Source organism: Triturus cristatus, chromosome 12, assembly GCF_964204655.1.
Source record: "Triturus cristatus chromosome 12, aTriCri1.1, whole genome shotgun sequence".
NCBI lineage: Eukaryota > Metazoa > Chordata > Amphibia > Caudata > Salamandridae > Triturus > Triturus cristatus.
Genome location: NC_140595.1, coordinates 427,384,321 through 427,410,294, shown reverse-complemented (window position 1 = coordinate 427,410,294; position 25,974 = coordinate 427,384,321). Strand labels below are relative to the sequence as shown.

The 25,974-nt window shown below is 45.9% G+C and overlaps 1 protein-coding gene across 1 annotated transcript in view; it reads right to left on the bottom strand.

The window, feature by feature from the left end:
* The window catches only part of UBA2 (ubiquitin like modifier activating enzyme 2), a 146,517-nt gene that overhangs the window by 114,498 nt on the left and 6,045 nt on the right, over nt 1–25,974 (bottom strand). Inside the window, exons 2-5 of the mRNA XM_085639365.1 lie at nt 24,981–25,064; nt 24,264–24,334; nt 19,244–19,308; nt 18,055–18,155 (exon numbers count right to left, since the gene is read on the bottom strand). Coding sequence (XP_085495491.1) covers nt 18,055–18,155; nt 19,244–19,308; nt 24,264–24,334; nt 24,981–25,064 — 321 coding nt within the window. The remainder of the gene's footprint in view (nt 1–18,054; nt 18,156–19,243; nt 19,309–24,263; nt 24,335–24,980; nt 25,065–25,974) is intronic.

Here is a 25,974-nt window from a genome sequence, read left to right as displayed (position 1 = left end):
TCTCCCCCTTATCCAGGGCGAGGTGGATGTCATCGACAATGTTAAGCAGTACAGTTTCAGTGCTGCAACCTTTGCGGAAGCCGGATTGTAGGGGGTCAAGCAGGTTGTACGTGTCAATGTGCTTATCCAATTGAAGCAGGGCACATTTTTCCAGGGCTTTGGAGAGTAGGGGGAGGTTGGAGATAGGGCGGAGGTTGTTAGGGTCATTTGGATCGGCTTTGGGGTTTTTAGGGATGGGCGCGATTTGTCAGAGTTGGAGGGAAATAGGGACACATACTGTGGAAAGGGAAGGCATTAATGATATTGGTCCAATAAGGGACAATGACGTGCTTTAGATCTTGGATGAGAGCGGATGGAAGTGGGTCTTTTGTGTGAGAGGACGGTTTTAATATGGATAGGATGTTAAAGACTTCTAGTTCGGAAACAGGGTGGAAATTCTGCCAGGAGGCATTATTTTTAAGCAGTGGGTTGGTGTGGAATGGTTCAGGATGGGTAGGTGAGGGAGGGTGAATGGAGGGTATAGGGGTGGAAACAGGGGGAAGTGTGGTGTTAAGGTAATATTCAGAGGACATTGGGGGGAGGAAGGGAGCTGGGTTACAAGGAAGGATTGAGCAATATTGGCAATTTTTTGGGAGAAAAAGTTAGCAATTTCTTCACATTTGCTTGAGGAGACCATCAAGTTGGGGGTGCAGGGGAGGTTTGGTTTCTCACGATATTGAACATTTCTCTGGGTCTGTTCTTGGCACGGGAGAGTTGCAAGCGAAAGAAAGCTGCCTTTTCAGAGAAAATGTGTACTTTGTAGGAGGATCTTGCGGTTCTAAGGAGGGCAAGGGAGTTGTCTCCATGTTCTTTCAGCAAGTCTGAGTGAGGGTCTTTCCTTGTTAAGGTCAGAGGTAAACCATGACTTGGAGGGGACTTTATTTTGCGTTTTAAGTTTGAGCGGGGCCTGTTGATCTAAGATCTCGACGACAGTTTTGTTAAAGTGCTCAGTAAGTTCGTTTGCATTGAGAGAGGGTGGAATGAGACGAAGTTGGGTTTGAAGTTTGGACTCCAGTGTGCCAGGAGGGATTTGCTTAAGGTTTCTGGTCACCGTCGTGGCTTTATTGTTTTTGCCTGGGGCGGGCGGGGTTGGGGGTGGAGATCGTGAACAATATGAGGTGATGGTCGGACCAGTCGGTAGGGATGATGTTGGATAGAGACGTCAAATCTGCGTTAGATATGATGGCGTCAAGGGCGGCTTCTTTGGAGTGGGTAGGGGAGTGGCAAAGTTGTTTGAGGTCGATAGTCTCAAGAAGATTAGTGAGAAGGCTGATTGTGGGGTCCTCGGGTTCATTCCAGTGAAGGTTGAGATCTCCTAGGAAGAAGTTTTGGGAATTTGAGAGTGATGATTGTGTGAGAAGGTCAGATTGTTCCTCAGCAGAGGGAAGAGGCTCACCGGGTGGGTGGTAGATATTATGCAGTCATATTGGGTGGGGGGGGGGGGGGCTTTACATCTTAATTTCGACTCCAAGGAATTCAAAAGTAGAATAGCCTGTTTTCTTCTCTAGGGAGAGTTGTAGTTCGCTTTTAAAGATAATTGCTAGACCACCCCCTATTCTTACAGGTCTGTATTTTCTGAGAATGGAGTAACCAGGGGGCGGGGGGGGGGGGGGGTTGTGGGGGGTGAGTAGGTCAAGGGTGGGAGTTGAGTGATCTTTTAGCCAGGTTTCTGAGAGAAAGGCGATGTCAATATTGTCATTAAGCATGGTTTCTGATATTTCGGTTGCATGTAGAACAGCCGAGCGGCAGTTCACGAGCTTGCAGGACAGGGGCATGGGGATGGTAATGGGGTCGGGGAGGGGGGGAGGGCATAAGTGAATGACGGGAAGTTGAGGGGGGAGCTGGGAGAAAAGTTGATTCTGCAGGTCCCCATGATGACAGGGATGTTGGAGTGAGGGAGGGATGGATCATTAGGTGGAGATTTGTCAAGGAAGGAGTTGCAGAGGTCTGAGATGTCGGAAGCGGACTAGACCCTCAAGGTGCGAAGAGATCTGTGTGTATGGCTTTGAAGAGGCGTGGTTGACTAACGCTTAGGATATGGGCGTTTTGGGGTGCCAGGGCATGAAAAGGAGGCCCAAGAGGGGCGGACTCTGGAGTTGAAAGATTTGAATTGATTGAAATCCGTTCAGAGTCGGGCAAGTTCTGTAACCAAGGTAGAGATAATGCAGTCAATGTTGCGAAATGTCTGGGTTAAGAGATCAAGGAGGGGTGAGGTTGGGACCAAAGTAGGGGAGAAAGTAGGGTCATTGTTGGCCGTAGGAGGAGGATTGTGGTTCGGAGAGGGTGAGTGTCCGGGATGGGGGGGGATGAGGGTAGTTATGGAGGTAGGAGATAGGGAGTGAGGAGAGGAGAGGGCATGGGGAGATATAGTATCAGAGTTGGGGGTAGGAGTGTAGTTTGGTGAGGGGGGAGGGAGGGCTGGAAGGGATGTCTTATCCGGAGGTTGGTCTAGAGGGTAAGGAGGGGGGGTTTAAGAGGTGATTAGAGGTAGGAGGGGGACGGTCATTAGGGGGCAGGGAAGTTTGGGGGATGGTATGTGAATTTGATGGGTTGAAGGGGGTGGATTCAAGAGAGGGAGTTAGAATAGAGTACAAAGAAAGGGGTGTATCATAAAGGAATGGAAAGTCAAGGAGGAGAGGGGTTAGCGTAGGTGAGGCGGGGGAGATCCCGGAGGAGTCTTGGGGGTGAGCAGGTGGGGGGGTAGAGGAGTAGGAGATGACTCAAGGGGGGGGGGGGTTCAGGAGAAGGTGATACAATAGAGGTCGGAGACAGGGGAGTGACATTGGGGTTAGGTATGACCGGAGGGAGAGGGGTTAGCGACGGGGAGGCACGGGAGAACCATGGGGATGCGTAGGTGTGGGGAGAGGAGTAGGTGTGGACAGCTGGTGGGATAAGGTGCTGAAATGGTGGGCGAAAGTGGAGAGACTATGAAATACTACTACAGTAAATTTAGGCAGGTGTGCAAGTCCCCGATAATTTGACTCGCTGGCAAAGTGAGCAAATCACTGTTCATGAATAGGAGGTTCCCAATGAGCAATGGTGATGAGTTGTACTGAGGCCACACCCGATGTTGGTAAATACTCCAAAATGGCCTCCCACGTAGTGTTTGACGTGACTTCGTGAGGCAGTGGAGCTTGTATCCTTAACGTAGTGCGCGAGAGCCCGCTTGCAGCATAAATTCGAGGCTGTGGGGTTTGAAATGGCGATATGACGCATGTGAGCCAGGGCGGGCGGAGCCTTTGAGAATCACTTGCGCTATCATGCAGGTCTCGAGATGGCGCTCCTAAATTGCGCTTGCACCCTCGGCTAGCCTCTTGTTCATTCTGGGCAGCATCTAACACTTGCAGCAGACGTTGAAATTAGGCCCTGGTCGCCTTGTTGTTGGGATTTCTCTGCCTACCGTGTAACAGTACAGTGGCTCCTCTCGTTGGGTTCACAGCGACCACTCGTCGCAGGGATCAACTGGCCCACTCTAGTCGCCAAAATCTTGCAAGCTGAAATGAGGACTGACAGCAAACCATGTACGATGAAGGAACAGTGTTATTGTAAATCGTACTCCCTGCAACATAAATGTGACTGTCCCTCAGCCAGTCAATCTTCAAGTGACCAATTTAGAACACCACTACTTCAAGTGGAACACAAGATCAGATGGTGTTCAACATCCCTCACAAGGAAAGTAAATAGCAAAGAGTGGGTATAACACAGTCTTGGTACACCTTGTAGAATGCCCCAGTAAGGCTGCCAATACCAGGAGCTCCACTCACTCGCATTATCTCAAGTGCGTCACTAATCTCTCTATGCTCATTAGGGAGCCATGTCATATTGATATGCTAGAGGTACTCCGAAATGGCTGTCACCTGGAGATAATCGTGAACTACACAGAATAGTAACTGCCAAACCTGTCTGCTACGAGGCCAGCGCCATATAATGGCAGCCCATTCTCATCCTAAAGTTCCACAATGATTCCCTCTTCTCTTTTAGGGCACAACAACGCTGCAGGTGTAGCTCCTGGGCGTTCCCCCTCCCCATAAACTCTGGCAGTTACATATTTGCCGAGGTGTTTAACCGCGCTATCAGCCATATCATAATACTCAAGTGCCTTCTTAATATCCTCTAAAACTTTACGGTCACCTGAGTGTTGATGTTCACGCTCCAATTGAGCCATTTCCCTTTACAGTCTCACTAACCTGTCCCTCAGAGACCTGAGCACTCCCGCATGCGTGCTTGGAAATGATTATGCCTCTAATGCACACCTTGAAAGCTTCCCATACAGTGACAAAGCTGTTTACCGTACCAAAGTTGTCCGTTAAAAAAAAACATCTATTGCCGTTGCCAGTTCAGCCTTAAAAACTGGGTCTAACAAGGAATATGGGGACAATCTCCAGATAAATGGTGTAAATTTCCAGGTGGCCAGCTCAATGTCTAATAGGACCAGAGAATGATCAGAATAAGTTCTTGGTAGTGGGTCACATTTGAGTACACGTGTGAATATACTTTTAGATGTGAACCAATAATCTATACAAGTATGAATGTCATAGGCATCGGAGTAGTGCGTGAAACCTGAGCCACCAGAGGAACTATGTCTCCAAACATCAAGCAGACCCAACTGAGCAACCAAACCAGCAATCTGAAGTAGGCGAGTACTCAGCGCTTTGTAAAACAGCGGATCATTATAGTTGGGACCATAAACATCAACTAGCCTCGCTACCAATCCCTCTTTGTGGCACCTAGCAATCACAAACCTGCTTTCTGTGTCCGCACCTACTTCCTGCAGGTTGGTACCTGTTTCTGGATAACCCATACGAGGAAACCACAGGACTGCGAAGTATGCCCAGCAAAACAATAGTAGCCTTGTAGCTTCCGTTGTGTAAGGATGCAACTATTGGAGGCCAAGTGTGTTTCCTTTAAAATGCTACATCTACCTGGTGTCTTTTTAAGGTATGCTACAACTTTAAGAACTTTTCTATGATCATTTAAGCCTCGAACATTCCACGTTAGGAACCTTATTCTATTATGAGGATTATTTTCTATCTCAGATTGTACCATGTCACCTGTTCTGCTCCAGTTGTGTGCCGTAGTATATATGTATTGCCAGCCAGCTGCACAATTTGTTTTCTGATAGGTATTCAAGTACAAAAATGCTAACGAAAAACCCTCCCACGTTATGCAAACACAGCATAGCTGATACTCTAGTCTCCTCCACCCTTCCAAACAACCTAGTAACAAAGAAAGGCAACGAAACTCAGAATGCCAACTGTGGAGCACACATGGGAGTGATTGTTGCCGGCATTGTAACCCAACCATGGCCCAACTACACCCATGCCAAATATATCAGACACTACACACACTGTGCCACCTTAACACCTTGACCACGGTGCAAATTCTGCTGTGGTGCTGGCGATTTATTGAGTGGGCAGGGTTCGGACGGCCCCCGGCCATCCTCCGCACACACCCACTGTGACGCCGGGGGGCATCCGACACATGGAAGGGGTTAAGGGACTCGCCTGCGATGCCCCTCACTATCCGCCACCCACAATAACATGGAAGAGCCATGTACCACCAATGTCTCTCAACAAGTCCTATGGGGGAAGGACACCCCCTTCCCCCACTGAAAACTGAGATCCAATCGCTGTGGCTGAATGAACATAATAGAGGAACCGTCTTACCAGTCTCGCTGGACCCGATACCAAAGAACCACAGTCCTTTGTAGTCCTGAAACTGTGCGATAACCCAAGTTCAGAGCAGGATCAGGGACTGTAGTTGGCACAATGAATGGAACGATTACAACAATATGGCTACATTGCACTCCCCAACAGTACGAAGTCTCACCTCCCTCCCCCCAAACCCCAAGGGAAGGAGCACAACAAGCATATCATTGCTCTTCTGCTTCCAGTGTGTCATCATCCAAGTTGGAGGGGGGGTGGGGGGGGGGGGGGGGATCTAGGTTACCCCCTCCGAGAGACAAAGCTGTCCCTCTTTAAGAAACGGCAATGCCTGCCTCGGATCAGTGAAGATGTGCTGCTTTCAGTCAACTAGGATCCGTAGCTTGGCGGGCTACATCCTGTATTCCAAATCACGGAGCTTCCACCAACACGTGTTCCGTAACAGCCGGATAGAAGGACAGATCTATTCACTTATATCGCAGTGAATTGAGCTCTCTAGCCTTGCGAAGCACTGCATCCTGATCCATATAATTTAATAGTTGTACGATAATGGGACGCGGAGCAGCCTCCGGAACCAGCCTAGGAATAAACAGAGACTTGCAAAATAAAGTCATGCAGTAACATGCGCAAAAGCAGCATCATGACTGCAGAGCTCATGCTAACTTAGCTATGTCGACAATGATCCTACCAGCCATATGACAAGACAAGCGGCTACCCCACAACACACGTCACGGGAGTGAGCAGCAGGCCAGCAATACCCCGGGGAAGCAGGCCTCGCCGGGTGCCAACCACTAGGCAGTTCTCTCCCGCTTCTAGCTTAGCCTTCAGCGGTTCAAGGCTTCAGCTGCCCGCTAGCGAGTCCCTGGATTGCAGGTGGGTTTTTCAAGGGAAAATCTTGGCAATGAGCCATTGGATCGTGTCGGATTCTGTGCCAGGCACACAGAGTTCTCCTAAAATTGCAGCCACCTTGTAGCCAGCCCCCTAAAATTGGGAATTAAGTGAAATCTTCGTGAGTGTGAACCCATTAAGGTGAATAAAGAACAAACTCTTTATTGGAGGGGGATCAAGGTTTAAAAAATGGGTGACCCATTTTGTAAGTTGGGTGAAAACTACTTAAAAAGGGCTGCATCCCCCAAATGTGGAGGAGTAGACATGTATGGTATGTGCCCAAAATCTACACCCATCATCACTTTACTGGTGATAGAAAATTGGGTACTGTTATAACTTTAATTTCTTCAAGTCGACAAAGACTATATGAAACTGTCACAACTGGATGATGTCATCAATGACCTAATTTAACATGTGAGCTTATAAGCAATGCATAACAGGTGTGCAAGTTATAGTTCACTAATCTATAAAGTGTGAATTTCTGTATTGTTTTTTAAACATTAGTTATTTAGCTCCTTTCAACATGTAACTACAATGCCAATTTTACCAAATATATATTCCTGCAGATAAGCGTTTCTCTAGCATGACTGTCTGACTCATAACAATGAGCCTGGATGAGCCTAGCTCTTCTTGGAGAAGAGTGAGGGACACCTGCCTCTTCTGTGTCTACTAATGGGGTGTCACATGCATTACTTCCTTGGGGCTTATGACATCTTACTAGATGTGCACCCCCTCTCCCAAATAGGGAGATTCACAACAATGCATTCCCACAGATCAAAGTTTGTCCATTGAATTTGCTCTTCTTTTCAACAGCAGTGAAGTAATATACAGTAGGAAGTACAGGGGAGATGGTGCACATAATCTAAAAATAATAGCCATCAATGAAAATCGACAGACTGCAAAAACATAACTTCACAACAGGAGAGGGAGGGAAATTATTGGAGCCACTCTTAATCTCCCTGGGCTAGTATAGTTAAACAAAAAAAGAGTATCCCTTAAGACTGAGAATTAACAAAGAGGTGATAAAGAAGTGAATCACTGTGTTTTAAAAGAACCCTCACTCACCAACCTAGTTGGTGACATGCTTCATCATAGGGTTCCCACCGGAGAGACCGAGTGCCTCTCTGGTGTGCTGCGACGCCTGATTTACAGCGGAGCTGGGTTAGGTGGAGACAGTGCAAATTGTGAAAGTGCAGCCGGTCCAATAGTTGCCAGAGCTTACACGTCCACCTCACCCCTTTTAACTGTGTCCAGTTTTCCATTATTAAAATTATCTTTGGATAAAACTGTGACACTTTTTTAATCTGCACTTTCACAATTTGCACTGTCTCCACCTAACCCAGCTCCGCTGTAAATCAGGCGTCGCAGCACACCGGAGAGGCACTCGGTCTCTCCGGTGGGAACCCTATGATGAAGCGTGTCACCAACTAGGTTGGTGAGTGAGGGTTCTTTTAAAACACAGTGATTCACTTCTTTATCACCCCTTTGTTAATTTTCAGTCTTAAGGGATACACTCTTTTTTTGTTTAACTAGACTGCAAAAACAAACAGCTTTTCATACTGATCATGGCTGTTTTTCCCACAGACTTTTCAATAACAGTAAAGGTAAATGAGTCGGTATTCTTCTCAATAAGTCACTCATGAACATTTCTGCACCTACGAGTACCCCCCCCAATCCTCTTGAATACAGTTCATCAGTTACTGTTCCTCCCAGATGCCCTGAAATACATAATCGTGGGCCTTCTCCCTTACCCCTCAATACTATTGGTTCATCCTTCCGTCATGTTCTCATCTCCAATGAGATTACTCATTTCTCAATGCATGCTAATCATGAACACTATCAGCTCCTTTCAGCCCACAAAAAGCATGTCTTGTTGGCTCCTCCACAGCTCTTGTCTGCCTAACTTCTCTACTCAAAAAGAACAGTTGATGGACAGAATGCAGAACAAGGTCATACATTCACCCCAGTACAGAGATCTGGGCCTAAATCCATCGTTTTTTTGCTCACCATGCCATTCCAGTTTGAACCCAGCCATTTGCAAATCAGTCTTGACCCTGTGCCTCATGGGAACAGTCCAGCCCGAACTGCCAAGCCAGGTCCTCCCTGGACTGGAATCAAGCATCCTAGGACTGGTTTCAGGGTTTCACCCCTCATCAGCCAGGATAGCTGGATTCCAGTGGCACAGTGACCAAGAGACTGATTTGCACATAACCAACAGTAATACAGTGAAAACACTACAAAAGGACACCACACCAGTTTAGAAAAATATCCAATACTTTATATATTCAAAGCAAGCCCAAAACGATAAAAATCCAACATACAGTACTTAAAAATATGCACTTTGCGGGGAGCTGGCGTCGGTTCGGTACAGACTGTGGTGTGGGAAAGGGCAGTGTGTCTTAAAACTTACGAGCAGTCCCCCCAAGCCACGGTGCGGTCATGGTTGTCGAAGTCAGGAACAGCGCCGATGAGACCAGGGCGGCGAAGTGAAGCGAGGCGGTGCCCACAGGTCACGGTGCAAGCAGCAGCTCGGCGGCTGTCTTCAGTGAGACCAGGGTTGCGGTGCGAGATGCAACGGTGCCCTCTGCAGTGCCTTCAGGACACACAGCCAGTGACTGAGTCGGTTGCTTTCCCCCTCTGTGGCACCTGAAACCACAGTTCCAGAGGCGATACCCAGAGGTCGGTGAAGTCTTTGTGGTCCCTGAGACATCAGAACAGGAGGCAAGCTTTACTTAAAGCCCTTTGAGATACTCAGCAACAAGTAAAGAAAGTCCAGTCCTTTCACTGCCCAAGGCAGAAGCAGCGACTGCAGGCCAAACCAACAACACAGCAAAGTTGCAGTACCCCTCTTGGCAGTTCTTCCAGCTCTTCTTCTTGGCAGGTTTATATTCAGTTTCTCTTTGTGCTTTTGGGCAGAGTGCCTGTGCCCAGCCCAAACCAGTTCCATCCTCTCTGGCCCAGCTTCCTGGCAGGAGGTGGAGACAGCATTGCCCACGGCAAACCAGGCCCATTCAGGTGCAAGGAAATCTCCTCCCACTACTATAAATACAGCCCAGGTCTATTCAGTCCAGCCCAGACTCATCCAGGAAAGGCAGGACACACCTTGACATCCCCTCACCACCCCCCAAATGGCTGTCTGATGAGAATGCACATCCCCAGCCCCTGTCACTCCAAAGCCAGACAGTCAATCCACAAACCCAGCAGAGGCACACAGGATGGCTAAGCAAGAAAATACCTACTTTCTAAAAGTGGTATTTTCAAACATGGAACATAAAAATCATCTTTACTAAAAAAATGCTTGTTCAAATTCTGAGTTCAGGCATACTAAACCCCATTTCTCTATCTTGTCCCAATGGGAAGATATGCTTATAAGAAAACTCCCATTCTATCCTATGGGACAGATAGCCTTTCCATAGTGAAGAATGAAACACACTAATTAACTACCAGGACATGTCACACACAGCAGTACATGTCCTACCTTTAATATACATTGCAACATGTCCACATGGGTACCTTGGGCCTACTTAGGGTGACTTACATGTAAGGAAAGTGAAGATTAGGGCCTGGCAAGTGGACGCACTTGCCATGTCTACATGGCAGTTTCAAACCAGGCAGACACTGCAGTGGCAGGTCTGATAACCCTTTTCAGGGCTGCATGGGTGAGTGGCACAATCAGTACTGCAGGCCCACCAGCAGCATTTGATTTACAGGCCCTGGCACCCTCAGTGCACTTTACTAGGCACTTACTAGGAAGTCAAACATGCTAATCATGGAAACACCAATCCATAATACAATTTAAAATATGTGCACTTGCACTTTAGCACTGAACAGCAGTGAGAAAGTGTGCAGAGACACTGAACGAGCAAAAACAGGGGAAACATGCAAAAAGATGCCAGAAGGGGTCCTTACGTCTAAAAATGTTTGACAAGGGGGTCTCGACATCAAAAAGTTTGAAGACCACTGCCATAACATCATTGGAGTCATGATCATCCATCAAGTGGTCCTCTTCTTAACTCATACTGTTCTTTTTTAATTGCTTGAGACTTCCAGCTGTGTCCCTCAAGCCTCAGTAGTAGGCGCACACATGTTTTCGCATTACATCAGCTTCATTCAGGACATCATTCCTTTCAGTTTCTATCATTATTACGGTGATGACAGCCAAATCTGTTTTATCAGTCTCTGACTTTTTACTTCTTTTCCAGTCATCTGGCTGGTTGACTTATAGCCCTTCGCCAATGAATAGCACTAAAGTCCTTCACACTGAACTCATCCAATACTGAAATCTTCCAATCCTTTCTCCAGTGCACCCATCTTCATACCAAAAAAGCACAAACTAAAACGGTTGTGATATGCATTGCACACTCAATGTTGGTCCAAATTCCAGGTGCCCTCCTGCACCGTTCCTACACCCCCAAATATGTAGACAATTCACACAAAATATGAGAGGCACACTCGATACTGCAACAGTCCCTTATTTAATTTAGGTTGCAGATAGACTTCATAATCCAAATTCTTAAACACAGGCCCAAATGTATCTAGTAATGTGCTTGTGAAGTCCAAAAAAGCACAATAACAGTTAATGGAAAAAAAGACAATCTATTTCTTTCTTGTAACATCAATATGAAACACAGCCAACATGCTTCGTCTGAAAAGCAATGGAACTTCATTAGAGTATTAAGTCCTAAACAAAGGCTAGTCTTGTTTCTTATTTTAACACCTCCTTTCACGGTCTCAAGAATGTATTTCCACTGTACACCACAGAATGTTACTCATTTATTTCATATAGCAGGTAAGAGGCACACGTCAAAAGAAGTCTCACTTTCACCGTGTTATGGCAAGGCATCATAGGGTCATGCTGACGTGCTAATAAATCATCTTCATACATAATTTAATATATTTCCATCGTGAAAAACTGTGCTTTACTTTATCTGCCGAACACCGTGCTTTTCCTTAAAGTTGTGCTTTGCGAATGGAATATTTAATTACTGCCACTCTGAACTAAGTATTAAACATAGTAAAGATCTTTTCATTCATTTGTTTACACAGAGACACCACTTGTATATTAAACTGGTATACCGCATTAGTATGTTAGTTGGCCTATGCCAGTACTTATTCTCTTTTTTTTAATGAAGCTCCATAGCAGCACCAAAAATGACAGCACGAATAAACAGACACAATCTCCAAGAAAAAAAAAAAAAAAAATATCCTAGGTTTACAATTGGACATAAACAAAGATATTCGCCCCCAATGTTACACATGATAAAACTAAATTACCCAACCATATACTCCCTCACAGCCCCCCAAATCAATAGTCCTAGCTGTCTTTTCCTGTATCCCTTCAAGGCATATAGGCTATATTCCAAATTATAAACATTAAAAAACTTAGCCCGCCAAAACTCAAAGGATGGGGCCTCTTGTTGTAACCACAAAGATGCAATTGTCAACCGTGCAACAGCCATAGCCATAAATATTAAATACCGGTGCCTGTATAATGGCTGCCGCACCTCGACCTCCTCCCCTATACCAAGCAACATCAGAGATTGAGTAATTTTAACTACAACTCCAGTGACTTCTGTTAGAAACCTCCCAATAGAATCTATCAAGGGATCAAAGACATGACATGCAACAAAAACATGAAGAATGTTAGCACTATCTTTACCACAGCGAAAACACCTCCCATCATACTGCGTCCCCCACTTCATCATTTTCAGAGGAGTGTGATATAAGTTGAATATTGTTTTATAATTTATCAATGAGTACATTCCTGCAGGTGTGTACATGATAAATGTATACTTTACTAAGTGAATGTGAGAAAGTGCCTCTTAACATGGTTAGCCACCACTTTCTGCCTGGACATTGGTGTGGTTTTGATTGTAGTGCACAGGGTCCCTGCCAATCAGGTTCCCTGTGCCAGTGCTTCTTCCCTAAAAATGATTCCATAATTGGCCCTTGAGCCCCCCCTGTAAGTCCGCAGTAAAAGGTACCTGGGTACCAGGTGCGTTGGGACTGAAGAGTCCACTAGGGACCCCTCACCTAGTACATGCAGATTTGCCACTGCAGCATGCATGGCCTGGTGCAGACAAAATGACAAAAGCTCACATGGCACACTACCAGCCCTAAGGCAGGGTGCGCTATTTCCAGGTGTGGGCATATATGCCCCTACAATATTGGGGGTCTATTCCTTAATTTTGTAAATGCCTGGGGAGCCATAGAGAGAACATGAGCTGGAAACTCGTTCCACAGCTACATGGTGGCTTCACTGAACACAGGAGTATTTGGTACCAAACTACTCCTCACATTAAATCCACACTGTGAGAAAATGGGGTTCTGTTGCAGTACCACCCCCCACCCCCAAGACTTTTTGCCTGGCTTTTGATGTAACTTTGACTTTAGGGTACTTGGTCACTGCTGTCCAGGCTCCCAGTACCACTGTTCTTTCCCTAAAAACATGTCTACAATTAGTACTTCTGCCTCCTGTAATGCAAGTCCCCAGTTAGTGGTACCTTGGGTACCGAGGGCCTGAAGGCTGAAGAGGGTCCCTTGGACCTCCCATGCCACTGCCCTTGCAGCTGGCATGTCCCTTTGAGGTGAAAAAATAACCAAATAGACATGGCACACTGCCTGTGTGCCATGCCAGCTAGCACTGCCTAAGATATGGGAAGTCACCCTCACCACTCCCTCCAGCAGGCCTTACCAGTCCTAAGGCAGGGTGCACTATATCCTAGGTGTGAGCATATCTGCTCATGCAGATATGCCGCTACAGTATTAGGGTCTATTCCTTAATATTGTACATGCCAGGGAAGCCATAGAGAGTACATGGGCTGGGAACTTGAAAACTTGAGTTCCACAGCACCATGATGGCTTCACTGAACCCAGGAATATTGGTACCAAAAAGCTTCTTGTAATAAATCCACACTGGTGCCAGTGTGAGATTAAAACATAATCAGAGGGCACCTCAGAGGTGCCCTCTAAAAACCTACCAGCCCTGGTGTGGTCTCTGACCAGCTGTAGGCAGCCAGCCACCACCAGACATGTTTCTGGACCTCTGGGTAGGGAGCCCTGCTCTCTGGGGCCAGAAACAATGCACTTATGGGCAGAGGTGTCAAAGCTCCTCCCCCTTGAAAAGGGAAGCTTCAAAGGCCTGCTGCCTTTGCAATGTGACCCCCAGCCTCTGCTGCTAGCAGCAGATGGCAGCCGCTGGTTTACACTCCCACTTTGTGTGGAAAAACTTAGAAGAATAGGGTGTGTCCACCTCTGCCAACTCCACCAGTATGGTGGAGGAGGCGAGGTGAAGCACATCTTTCAGACACCTGAGTGGCTCACCTGAGCGGCTCACCTGAGCAGTGAAGACTCTTCAGTGATCCTGACCTAATGACCAGCGTTGGCTGACCTCTCCTACCCTTCACAACAGCGCCTGCAGTGTGACCAGCTCCAATAAGACTGACGTCAAAAGGCACCCCTGGGGCTTGGTGAGCTGAACAGACAGTGCCCCTACAACTCCCTAAATCCCAACTTACCTCTGCTGTCGTTGGTCTTCATCCTGCAACCTTCGGTGCTACGCCTGCAGCTTCTTTGCTGAAAGAAGAATCCCCATTGGAAAGCACTGAGCGCCTGATGTCGAATTTGCACCCTGCACCCGGCCGCCCAGTTGCCGCTGGTAGTGTATGTTTGGTGCCGCTTTGTGGGCCCCTGTGCTTTGATAACCCACAAATCTTGGCCCCTGCAACCAATTGTTTTACCTGCAAGCAGTGTGGCTCCAGGAACCCGCCTGTCTCCACTGAAAAGTTTTGGTTCGAACCCAGATTTTGACCTCTGCATTAGGCCGCCCCTGTGCCGCTGGTGGTGTTGATCCTGGGTAGAGGCGTCACACCGCCTTCTACAAGATGGGACAAGTGCTCGAAGGGAAGCTTCAAAGGCCTGCAGACTTTGCAATGCGACCCCCAACCTCTGTTCCTAGCAGCAGATGGCAGCCTCAGGTTTACATCCCCACTTAGGGCGGGAAAACCGGCTAGGAGGTATGCCCACCTTTGCCACCTCCACACCTCAGTTGGAGGAGGCGAAGTGGAGCACATTTTTCAGTCCCCTCCATCTTGAAGATTAGGTCACTCCTCCAATCAGGGCTAGGTAAGGTGCTCTTTGGCCCTGCATGCTACTCCACTAAATGACCCCCTAAATGTAGTTTGTAGGTGGCTCCACAGACCTAAAAACCAGTTACCTTCGACCTAAGAAAAAGGACGGAGTAGACGCCGTGCAGCAAAGCCTTAAGAGGATTACTGACTGGGCCTCAGCCCTACCAGCCTGTCTCGGGCTTTGAAGACCCGGCAAGAAGATGAAGCCTGTCCTGGAGCCAGCGACTTCCAGAAACCAGACAAAGTCTGCCTGAGTTTTGAAAATGACCAGAACTCCCGAGGACAGTTCTGTCCCTAGGAATTCAACACTCAAGGACTCCGGTGCCTCTGGATCTGCGAGTCCTGCCCACTCTGCACCAGACGGCACTGGCCAGCGTCCAGGTGGACCACTGACCCAGAACAGGTTCCCCAGAGAGCCTGACCTCAAGTCCAGCGTTGGCTGACACCACCTGGACTCCATGACGCTTGCAGCCTGAATCCAGAGGCTCCCCCTGACCGCGACCGGCTCCGGTAAGAAGACTCAGGCATCGAAAGGCAACCCTGGACCCAAAGACCCTTGGCGAGCTGAACAGACTGTGCCCCCACGACCCCCGACATCACTGCTTACCGTTGCTATTGTTGGTCTCTCTCTTGCAACCTCTGGTGTGACACCTGCAGCCTGTTTGTTGAAAGCAAAGCCTACATTCAAGAGCCTTGGATGCCCAATGCCAAAGTTGCACCCTGCACCAGGCCACCTCTGTGCCGCTGGTTGTGTATGTTTGGTGCTGCTTTGTGCCCCCCGTGATTGATCTAATCCCCAAGGTTTGGCCCCTGCAACCGATTTACCTACCTGCAAGCAATGTGGTTCTGAGCACCCCCAGTCTTCACTGAAACGCACTGGGCTGAACTCTGATTTTGACCTCTGCACCAACCTGTCCCTGTAACGCTGGTAGTGTAGATTTGGTACTCATCTGACCCTTGCCCCTTGCGGACTTTTTGTCCCGAAGATTGGAACTGTAAGTGGTGTACTTACCTGTTCAACCGCATTATTGTTTTCCTTCATAGGATAACAATGAACTGTTCAGAAATTGCACTGTTAAACTTTTGAAAGGGAAATTTATTTTTTATCTAAAAAGTACTTACCTTATTGCGAAGATCTTGGTCTTTAAAATAAAGTACAAAGAAAGCTTATTTTTCTAAATTGGTGTGGATCTCCTTTTTGAGTCGTTTGTCCATTATTAATCAATGCCGTGCAATAAAGGTCTTACAATCTTCTGTATTAGGCCCAAGGCTAAGCGTATTGGGAAGGTGGCATTCCTTTATTCTTCATCAAGTGTAAACGGATAAACTGGGACAGACAACAGACCTCATTAGGAGGTCCTAAATATCTCTTGCAGGGGGTTTCTAGGATACTGCCTGTACGACTAGTCAGCCACCATTGGACATGGAGGAGTGAGAGTAATGGGAAGCTGAAGAAGAGGAAGCAAAGCTTGCGGGGCCTCCGACAGCCAATCCAAGCTCTCCGGCCTTGCTTAGGAGCTTTCTTTGGGCAGTTGGGACTTCCGACATTTGTAATAATAAATGAGTAAGGCTCACAGCGGAGGACAGGAGAGGAGCGCTGAGCACTAGAACCCGGGCGGTAGGAGGAGTTTTTGGATTTCAAGGGGCTAGTAGCGGGCATAGTAGGCACCGCGGTAGCAGCGACCTTTTAAGCCCCGGTTCATCCCTCTGTACGTCCTTTCCGGCCTCCCTCTGACATGGCATACCAGGGATTCGGAGGGTATGCTGGCTACAGTGCAGCACAGATGTCTGGAATGCAGATGCAAATGGGACAAGCTATGTCTGGTGCAGTACAAGGCGTGCCTCCTGGTGCATACCCCGGATACCCATATTCTACTGGCGATCCTATGTGGAGTTACTTCACTGCTGTTGCAGGGCAAGATGGGGAGGTTGATGCAGAAGAACTTCAAAGATGTTTAACACAGTCTGGAATCCATGGATCCTATTCACCCTCCAAAGACTCACAGGTGCCGACAACAGGGGAACACAACATGGCGAACTGAGTATCATCCTCTGCACCCAAGAACTTAATATGATAACATCAGGATTGCTGATGTGCAGCGTACTATAAACTTCTGTGAAACGTGAAGATTAAAAAAAAATTAATCGAATTACTAACTGTGTGCTTCATGTCCTGGATGGCAAAGCTTCTGGAATGGCCTGTGCTAGGCTTTTACCTTAGAAATGGGGCAAACTCATGGCCACAGAGAGAAAACAGTCCCCCAAATTGATGCGGTTTGTTCCAATTTAGTACTCTCCTTTTTTGTCTACTTCCTTTGCTCCCATCCCCTGAATCTCTCTCTCCCCTTGCATGCTACACCGCCTAGCACCCTGCCCTTTTGTGCCCTGTGACTAAGCACTCCTTCTCTCCTTGTTGGGGAAAGATCCAATATTTATACTCTGGAGTCTCAGTGAACCCGCTGAGAGAGTCCACAGCGCAAAGGGTGCCACTCACAGTTGAGGTATGGTATAGCACCCCTTGCCAAAGCACTTCCTCTCCCCTTTTTGGGGAAGGATCCAGTTTGTAGGCCTTGGAGTCTCAGAGACCCCTCTGAGAGAGTCTACTGCGTATAGGGAACCTCTCGCAACAGAGATCGGGAAATGATACCACATCCCCTGGGACCACAGTTTACCGGACTTTGGACGCAGCTTTGACTCGTCTACCGGTTTGTGTCCCGTCACCCTCCCCTCCTCTTTCCATGCTGTGTCTCTCACCCTCCCCTCCTCTTTCCCTCCTCCATTCTCTGTCTACTTCCCCTGCTCCTACCCCCTCCCCTGAATCTCTCCCCTTGCCTGCTTTTTCCCTTACGTATATGTCCTTCTTGTTTGTCTCGACCTTACATGTAACTATGTTACCATGCTCTAATAACTGTGTAACCTTTTTGTAACGATGTAACCTGCAACTATGGTCTGATACTCATGTAAAGCGCTCTGATACCTCCGGGTCTAGCCAGCGCTATATAAAACCTTTAAAATAAATAAAATAAAGGCTGCTCGCCTGCACCACAACTAATAGAGCACTTTGGGTTTTACATTGAGCCCTGTACACTTTTGGGGAACCCTGGGACTCTGTGCATGGTATAACCACCTAGTGGCATACTATATACAGAGCAAGCTTCCTACAGTGAACGTTCCAGCTATTTGGTATATTGAAGTCCTTGTAAGAGGGGGGGGGGGGGGGGGGGAGAGAGATTCAGCATTTATTTTGAAAAAGTAAACATGTTGAAGGCTTACCAATTACATTAAATATTCTCCCAGAACAATGCAAAAGAAATATCGAAAAGAAACCATCTAACCTTTTTAATAACAGTTACTTGTCCGAGGTAGCCTGCAGTACCACTTTCTATAAGAGGGACATCAGCAGCTAGGCACATCCTGTTCACATGGTTACGTGCAACTGGAAAATTAGAAAAGGGTTATGTAGGAGACATCATTCACAAAACTCACCAATATTCCTTTGAAAGAAAATTTCCTCAGACAAAAATACACAGAAAGCATATTATACAAAAAAACAGTTTGTAGCAACAGAGCCTCAATTGAAAATCTTTTTGAATCATGGCACAAGGCACCTCTTCCTCTTCATAATTAACAAAGTGTCTTTGGTAAAAGGAATGAGCATTACAAACTCTCATAATGGATAAAAAAAAAACACTAAAGAAAGCAGGTAGATTAAAAAGAAAATCTTTCCAGCTACACATTAAGCTCCGTCTGTTAGAAAATTATTGCTGTAAAACAAACTAGCGAACGGGTTTATTTCTGGAATGTGTGCCAGCTTAGTTCAGTATTGTGTATATAGAGCTTCGGACTAACATGTTGCTTGCAATCCCATCTACTATTTATGTATTTGCATAAAGGATGTAATATCAGTCATGCGTCTTCTTTCTGTTACTGCAGCACACTAGGATGTAAGTAAACAGAGGCAAGAGAAGAACACAGATCAGATAGGTAGGGGATGGAATTAGTCGTGGATATTCTTTTATCTCACCTCCTACTCAGAATGGGCATTAGACTGGATTAATGCACATAAATGCCATTTCTATAGTACGAACCTCGCCAAAAGGCGACGGAGTTGTAACATGTTTGTATAATTTGGTATGGAGGCACATCATGAAAGCAAGGAGGAATGTCATATTAGTCGCAGGTTTAGGGTGGTTGACAACATGGGGACTAAATCCCATTCACCTCCCACCAACACCGAGGTGCTGGAAAACAGAATAAATTACAAAAGGACAATAAAGACCACAGCCGTCCCAGAGTACTTGTGCAGAAAAAGGGAGTGCTCTCATTTCTCAGAGAGGGGAATAATCATCACATATTGTAAAACATGATGTGTGCTTTCGGCTTGATTCAGATGCCCAACTGTTGAACCACGCTTGTGGTCCATGGTGAAACTACCATCTACACCGGGCTCACACTGGCAATCACATGAGTATAGGGCAGGATCAGAAATAAAAAAACATGGTAAATTAGGCATTGTAGACTTACCACGGTTATCCAAGGCATTCATAACCAGTGTAAACTGTCTGAAGAACTCCACATTGTAGTCTGGGCTGTAGAAAATAAAGTCATCAGAACCATTAGCATTAGATCAGACTAATGGCATCCATTATTAAAGACTGAGCCAATGATTCCCTCACGGAATCAAGTGTCTCCTTTATAAAACTGAATAGATTGTCGACAATCCGGACATACCCTTCTCTCTGTAAATTTAGCATAAGCAGTATTTGGCATTGTTTTTTGTTTTTTAATTGATCATCATAGCATAGCAAATCAATACAGTCATAGGTGCTCACAGATTGTACTTATTTAATATGTTCTGTATGGTCAATCATAGGTGCCTGCTCATTGTTATTCCAATCGAGAAAAAAATATCATAACATAGCAATTATGATCTAGTGTCTATCCAGGCCCAGAAGGAGAACATTAGCAGCCAGGTAAGTAAAGATTTGTCAGATAGGACAATCCCCATGGACCACTCAGAGTCCAGTGTGTAATAAGTTGTCATCTGGCAGTAGGTATCATGGTCGCATCCAGCCTCAGCCCTCATGAGTGAGATCCAATAGGGAGAAGGGATCTGTAGCTACAGAAAGCAATGCTGCGTAGGAGATCTATCTTGTGTGTGGCCTCCACCGTCTAACCCACCCCTGTAGGGACAATGCCCGAGTCCAACAGTGAATCAGCGGAATTTCTAAGGGAGTCAACCTATGTCCTGTAGGGACCCCAAACGACCCTAGGACGGGAGGAACAGGGTAATGTGCTGGAAAAGACTTCGCTATTAGTGTTACAGTAGGCAAGACTATTCAACCAACTTTGCAAAGAGGGGGTAGTCCTACGGCCCCAATGTATAGCGATTTCGTGCTTGGCTAACAGCAAGCCAAGGGATGCAAATTTCCAAACAGTTTGGGGGAAATTTACAGTGTAACCCAGGAGTGCCACTTCTAGCGTGGGGATGAGGGATAGTTTAGTCATATCGCCCAACGTTCTGTGAACTTCCTCCCAGTATGCTTGTATATTGGGGCAGATCCAAGTGAGGTGAGCAAAATCAGTGTGAGGGGCACAGCATTTCTGGCATGTGTGTGGCCTACTCTCATCGATCCTATGAGTTTTGGCAGGGGTAACGTAAAGTCTGCGTAAGAACTTAAAATGTAGCAGTTTATGCCAGCTGTTCAATAAGACGTCTTTCGTGACTACACAGCACTTGGCCCATTGATCGTCCATGATAGGGTGGCCCAAGTCCGCCTCCCAATCCCTACGGACCTTAGCATCTATAATCAAGATCATTTTAAAGCCAGACTTGTATAGCTTGGAAATGAGGTGTACTCCGCTCTCACTTTCAATAAGGGAAAGAGGAGTGAAAGAATCAGGCTCCAGGGGGAACCCAGGGAGCGTTGCCCGCAAAGCAGAGTGTAGCAGTCTAAGTACAAAGCAGTCCATGAAAGTAGCGCCATGGAAACCGTCATCCTCTCCTGCCGAGAAAATGTGCCCGCCGGGATACAAGTCACATACGTAGAAATATAAAACTTGGCCAGTGTGCGTTGCACCCTCTTTTCACCCGTTAGAGGAAGCCAGCAGGCGTTCGGGAGAGGGAGAGCCGAGGAGTATAGTACCTGAGCGCCCGTGTATCGTTAAAGCTTATCCCATGCCCAGCTGGTAGTGGAAACAGTTTGGATATCAGTAGGGTCCCTGGGCACACCCCTTGGCAGTACAGTAGCCAGTCGCTCAGGGAGAACAAAATCCGCCTCTGGGCGAAGAAATGGGATCCGGACGTCAGGGTGGTACCATGCAAAGGCGTAGCTGCATTGAGCCATGAGATAACATAAGCAAAAATCTGGAACCCCGTACCCGCCTCTTTCATATGGTAAGGTAAGAACTTGCCAGCGGACGTGCGCCTGTTTACCACCCCAAACTAATCGTGTGAGATGAGACCGTATCTTTAAAAAGAAACTGTTCGGGAGGGGGATGGGGATGTTATTAGAAACATATAAAAATTTGGGGAAAACAATCATCTTAATAATGGAGACTCTGCCAGCGATGGACAGCGGGAGTCGCAGCCATCTCTCCACCGGTGCCTCAAGTGTCCTGACAGCCTGTCCATAATTAAAGCGGAGAATCTGATCCGTATCCAAGTGGACGTGAATGCCTAAATACTTGACTGAGTCCGGGCATCATTCAAGAGGGAACTCACAAGGCCAGGGAGTCAAGCTGGGGGGTCAATGGGAAAATAACAGACTTGTGCCAATTGATGCCCAGTCCGGAGTGCTGGCCAAAGCAAAGAATCTCCCTGATGAGCGGTTCTAAATTCAACTGGGGTTCTCGAACGTATAGAATAGTGTAATTTGATATAATTAAAATGTGTATTCTGTAAAATTCCAGAACACTCCAAACCATACATTAATCAAACAACTACAGAGATTGAGAACAGGCCCAATACTAAAATGTCAATGTATAATAGTATAGATCAGCTGAGTCCCACACACAGCTGCAGATGAAAGCCACTCTTAGTTGTGGGCAGAGTATGGATCCTGAAATCACTTGGAGCAACACAAAACAGATATTGACAAACCATTTTATAGGAATACAGCAAATATCGGAGTCTTCCAAATACAGGTGAAATCTAGCCACAGTATGCTAGAGGTAAAACAAGGCTAATGATCCAAAAAAAAATCGCTGGTCATCGGGCCCGAGTGGTTGCCCAGCAGATCGTCTAGTGCATTGTGGCAACTGTAGTCCTGCCTTCCACGAAGTTACAGGCAGCTACTGCATTCCCCTGGTACACTGGACGGTGAAGTTACTTTCTGCTCTACTTACCACTGCCAAGGCTTGTTGGTCCCAAGTCCGGCAACTAACCCCTTTACTATAAATTACATCTAGAGGGCAACCAACCTTCACATGACGTCAGTAACCCCTCTCTTGCTGCGTTTATAGATCTTTTACCCCGGTAGCACCATTTCAGCTGTAAAAGCAAACCTCAGAACCAGGGACAGCCAGGGCAACTCTGCACCCAGGCCAGGTAAAATTTGACTGACTGTGATGGCTTGGTCCTGGGAACCACGTCACCTTTAACCTGCAAGGGTACCACACAACTTAACCTGCAACTAACCGGTCGTCACTAGTTGTTTTTCCCCATTGACCGCAATAATAAAGTTTCACTGTATTATTCTGCACTGATTTTATATTGCTTCAAAAATCTATAACTCTGGTTGTATTTACGCTATTCTGTTTGTTTTGGTGACTAAATTTAGATACAAATATACCTCTAGTAAAGCCTGACTGCTGTTTGCCACACAACTAGGACTGAGCTAAGGATTTATTAGTGTGTATACAGGGGCCATATTTCGGCTATTGTCATAGTATGGTATGGTGAGGTCTAACCCCCACACCACATAATACTCCACTTTCCTACCGTTTCAGCTTGGAATTTCAGAAGATTTTGAGCACCAATTCTTAGAGTCATCATGGATTATAGCCTTTCTATTGTTGTAGGGTGGTTGGATCAACATTTTGTATTAGCTTTAGGATTTCAATGCAGGCTTGAAGCCCACTTCAAGGACTGGTGTATTTTAGAATTTCAAAATTGAAGTTTTTGAGTTTGTGAAAGGAGGCTTGCCAATATGGATGGTCATAATTTTTTAGATCAAGTGGGAGAAAGAAGTTGACAAGAGTATGGTTGACACAGGAGAGAGCAAATCTAATCAGTATCTGGGTTGAAGATTAGCGAGAGGGTAGGTGAAGCAGTCAAATCAAGAAGATTGTCAATATAAACTACTGCATTTGCATAGGGGGATAATCACCCAAGATCACTATGTCACCTGAGAGGGCACAGGCATATATAGGTAGAATGAATAAACTGAGGCAGATCATGTCAGTCATCGGGAATAATAGAAGACAGAGTGTTCAGTGGATGGTAGCCTGCCACTCAGGCAAAAAGAAGGCAGTCCCTGAAATACATTCACCATTCGGAATTTGAAGAAGTGGAACTTTGGGTCAACAACTATCTTTGTACTGAACATCATTGAAGTAAACCATTGTGAGAACTTAGCCACTGCGTGTATCGGTTTTCCAAGAAGATGTTGAAGGCCAATGAGAGCAGCTACATCAGATGAAGGTTAGATTGTGGGTGCCTGAGGAGGACAAAGAAAGTTGGCGTTTGGGTGTGGAGAGTTGTAGCTCCTGGAGACGGAAGGGAGATTTTGGGAGGTTTAAGATAGATGGGGAACGGACAGGCATGCAGAAGCTGAGTTGTTTAGGAAGTCTCTAGGAACATTCCCAGGTACAATGCTTTGTGTCTGCTCTCAAGAGTGGGACAAAGGATGTTGAGTGAACACGTGTGGCCTGAAGCGCTCCGTGTAAGGGCCTAGAGTCAGGAGTAATGGAATAAAAGGAAAGGTCTGATAAGATGTGTTTTCGCAGTTTGTGTATTCAAAGACAGCATCAAAAGATCTGAAGATTGGGGAAAACCCTTTACCACAATGTCAGCATTTTAAGACTCCATGTTAAGACAGGTATGATGATCAGTATTGGCAGGTACAATTATAGCTGAGGCCTGTGAATTATCCTGTGACAAGAGTTTAGGCCGTTGTAAGGGGTTCTGCCCATGACTGAAGGCCAAGGGAGAAAAGTATGAGGTCTGTTTTGGAATCTCACTAGAGATGGATGGTAGAGTGAGCTGCTATGAGAGCTTCTGAGTGTTGGGTAACTATTTTCAATACATCCCAAATAATAGGTTACACACCAAGGGCATGACCCACATACACTCCCAAAAATAACTCTACTGTACCTACACTAGCACTTCTGCTCACAAAATACTTAACACTAACCTAACTCTTCATCTACTGCACAGAACGCTATCGCACGATAAATGGCAATATATATAATAATAAAAACCCACCAAACAAGGCCATTAATGAAGAGCTCAAAGTCACACTGTTTTGCATAACAGGGGGCGAGGAGGACTTATGAACATGCATGTAGAACAACAGGTCCATAAATAAAAAAAAAAACTTACTTCATGATGCTGTCATGATAAGCAACAATATCTGCTTCAGGGCAAAACTTAAGCACACTTTCTTTGGCAACCTGGAAAGAGAAACAAAGTAACAATTTTCATCAATAAAGTTGGAACACGACAAACAGGAGTCCACCTATATTATTACCTTTCCCCACACAACAGAAAAATTCGAAAGATCTGTATTTTTTTTTAAGGGGGGGGGGGGGGGGGGGGGAAATAATATCCCTGTAGCGTCCCAAAAAACTTGGAAGAAAAATAAATTTTCTAAAAGCAGGGCATTTTGTGAGTGGCCTTGCGGTTGTTTGCCAGGAAGTGTGTTTTCTAGTTCACAAAATACCTCTGCGCTAAAACACAGAGGAAAAAGTTTAATGACTTTGTTTAGCAACATCGGGCTCTTGTTCCCCCTTCCACCCCTACCTTCAGCAGCTAAAAATAAGACATGCGATCTGTTGGATTCATTTTAATCAAGTTTGAGTTATTTTTAAGTTCCGATGTAAAATAATGAATATACTAATAGCAGAACTGCCCTGTTGTGCATCTACCTGGGCAATTCAGACGTTCACAGACCATATTTCAACAAAACATTTAGTAAGTCCACGGCAAATATATTTCCGTTCATTTGAAAGCGTTAAAATCCCCAATAAATGCTAGAAATTCAACAATATTACGAGGAAACAAAGAGATTCATTATTATTGATGTATACTATTCATTACCTCTGCTTTTGATCGGCCGACATGTTTCTTCTGAAATAAAAACTGCCGGTTGAGGTTGCTGACGTCTATAGTGTCCAAATCAATCTTAGAGACAAAGTTGTATTACAACAAGAAGAAATAGTTAGCATAATTCATCAAAGTTTCCTACCCACTGCTCTGTTCCCACATTAAACAGCAACTTCAGTTTTGTAGAAGAGGATTTATGTATAGTGTTACAAAGATGAATTGTAGGAACTCCAGACGTAGCTATGAGGTATAAAAAAATAAGTAAAGGTTTATTTAAGCTTGGATGGAAGATGGTAGTTACAGGATGGTAGTTAAGATAATCCAAGGCCCCACCAGGAGCGGCATCCTTGCTGCTCAGCCCACAGTCTCCAACTGTCTCTCTCACACACAACCAGCCACTCCAACATTCTGCTCACTCATCAACATTCTAACATTCCACATCACATTCATACTGGCTGAGCAGCAGGGAAAGGAAATCAAGGTTCAACATATAGCTCATGCCAGCAGATGCAGTCACCCGGACGAAAACATGAGCTGCTAAGTAGTTTAAAATTCTTTCAACCCTTTTCTACCAATCTTTATATATATAATCAGTTAAATCAACTTTCCGAAACAAAAACATTATTAAACTCTATTGCCACACCTTTCTTCTACTTGTGTATCACTCCACTTGAATTGTCTTTACAGTTAAATGTGGTGCAATGGTCACTAAGTAGGAACATTTTAAATCTAAAATTAGCCATAATAGAAAATTGAACATTTCCCCAAGAAAATCAGTAAGGTGAGAGATGTTTTTCGACAGACAGCCGGTATTCTGCCTCAGCCAAGCCCCATCTGGAGAATAATTATAGATGATGTGATGGACTGCAGCTATCAGCACAGCTGGGAAGGAATTACAGACATGACAACCCTTCGAGGACACATGTATAGCAGGCTCAGAAAAACAAAGTTGCTTCTTGTACTTGTAACAGTGAGTGTGTGATGAATG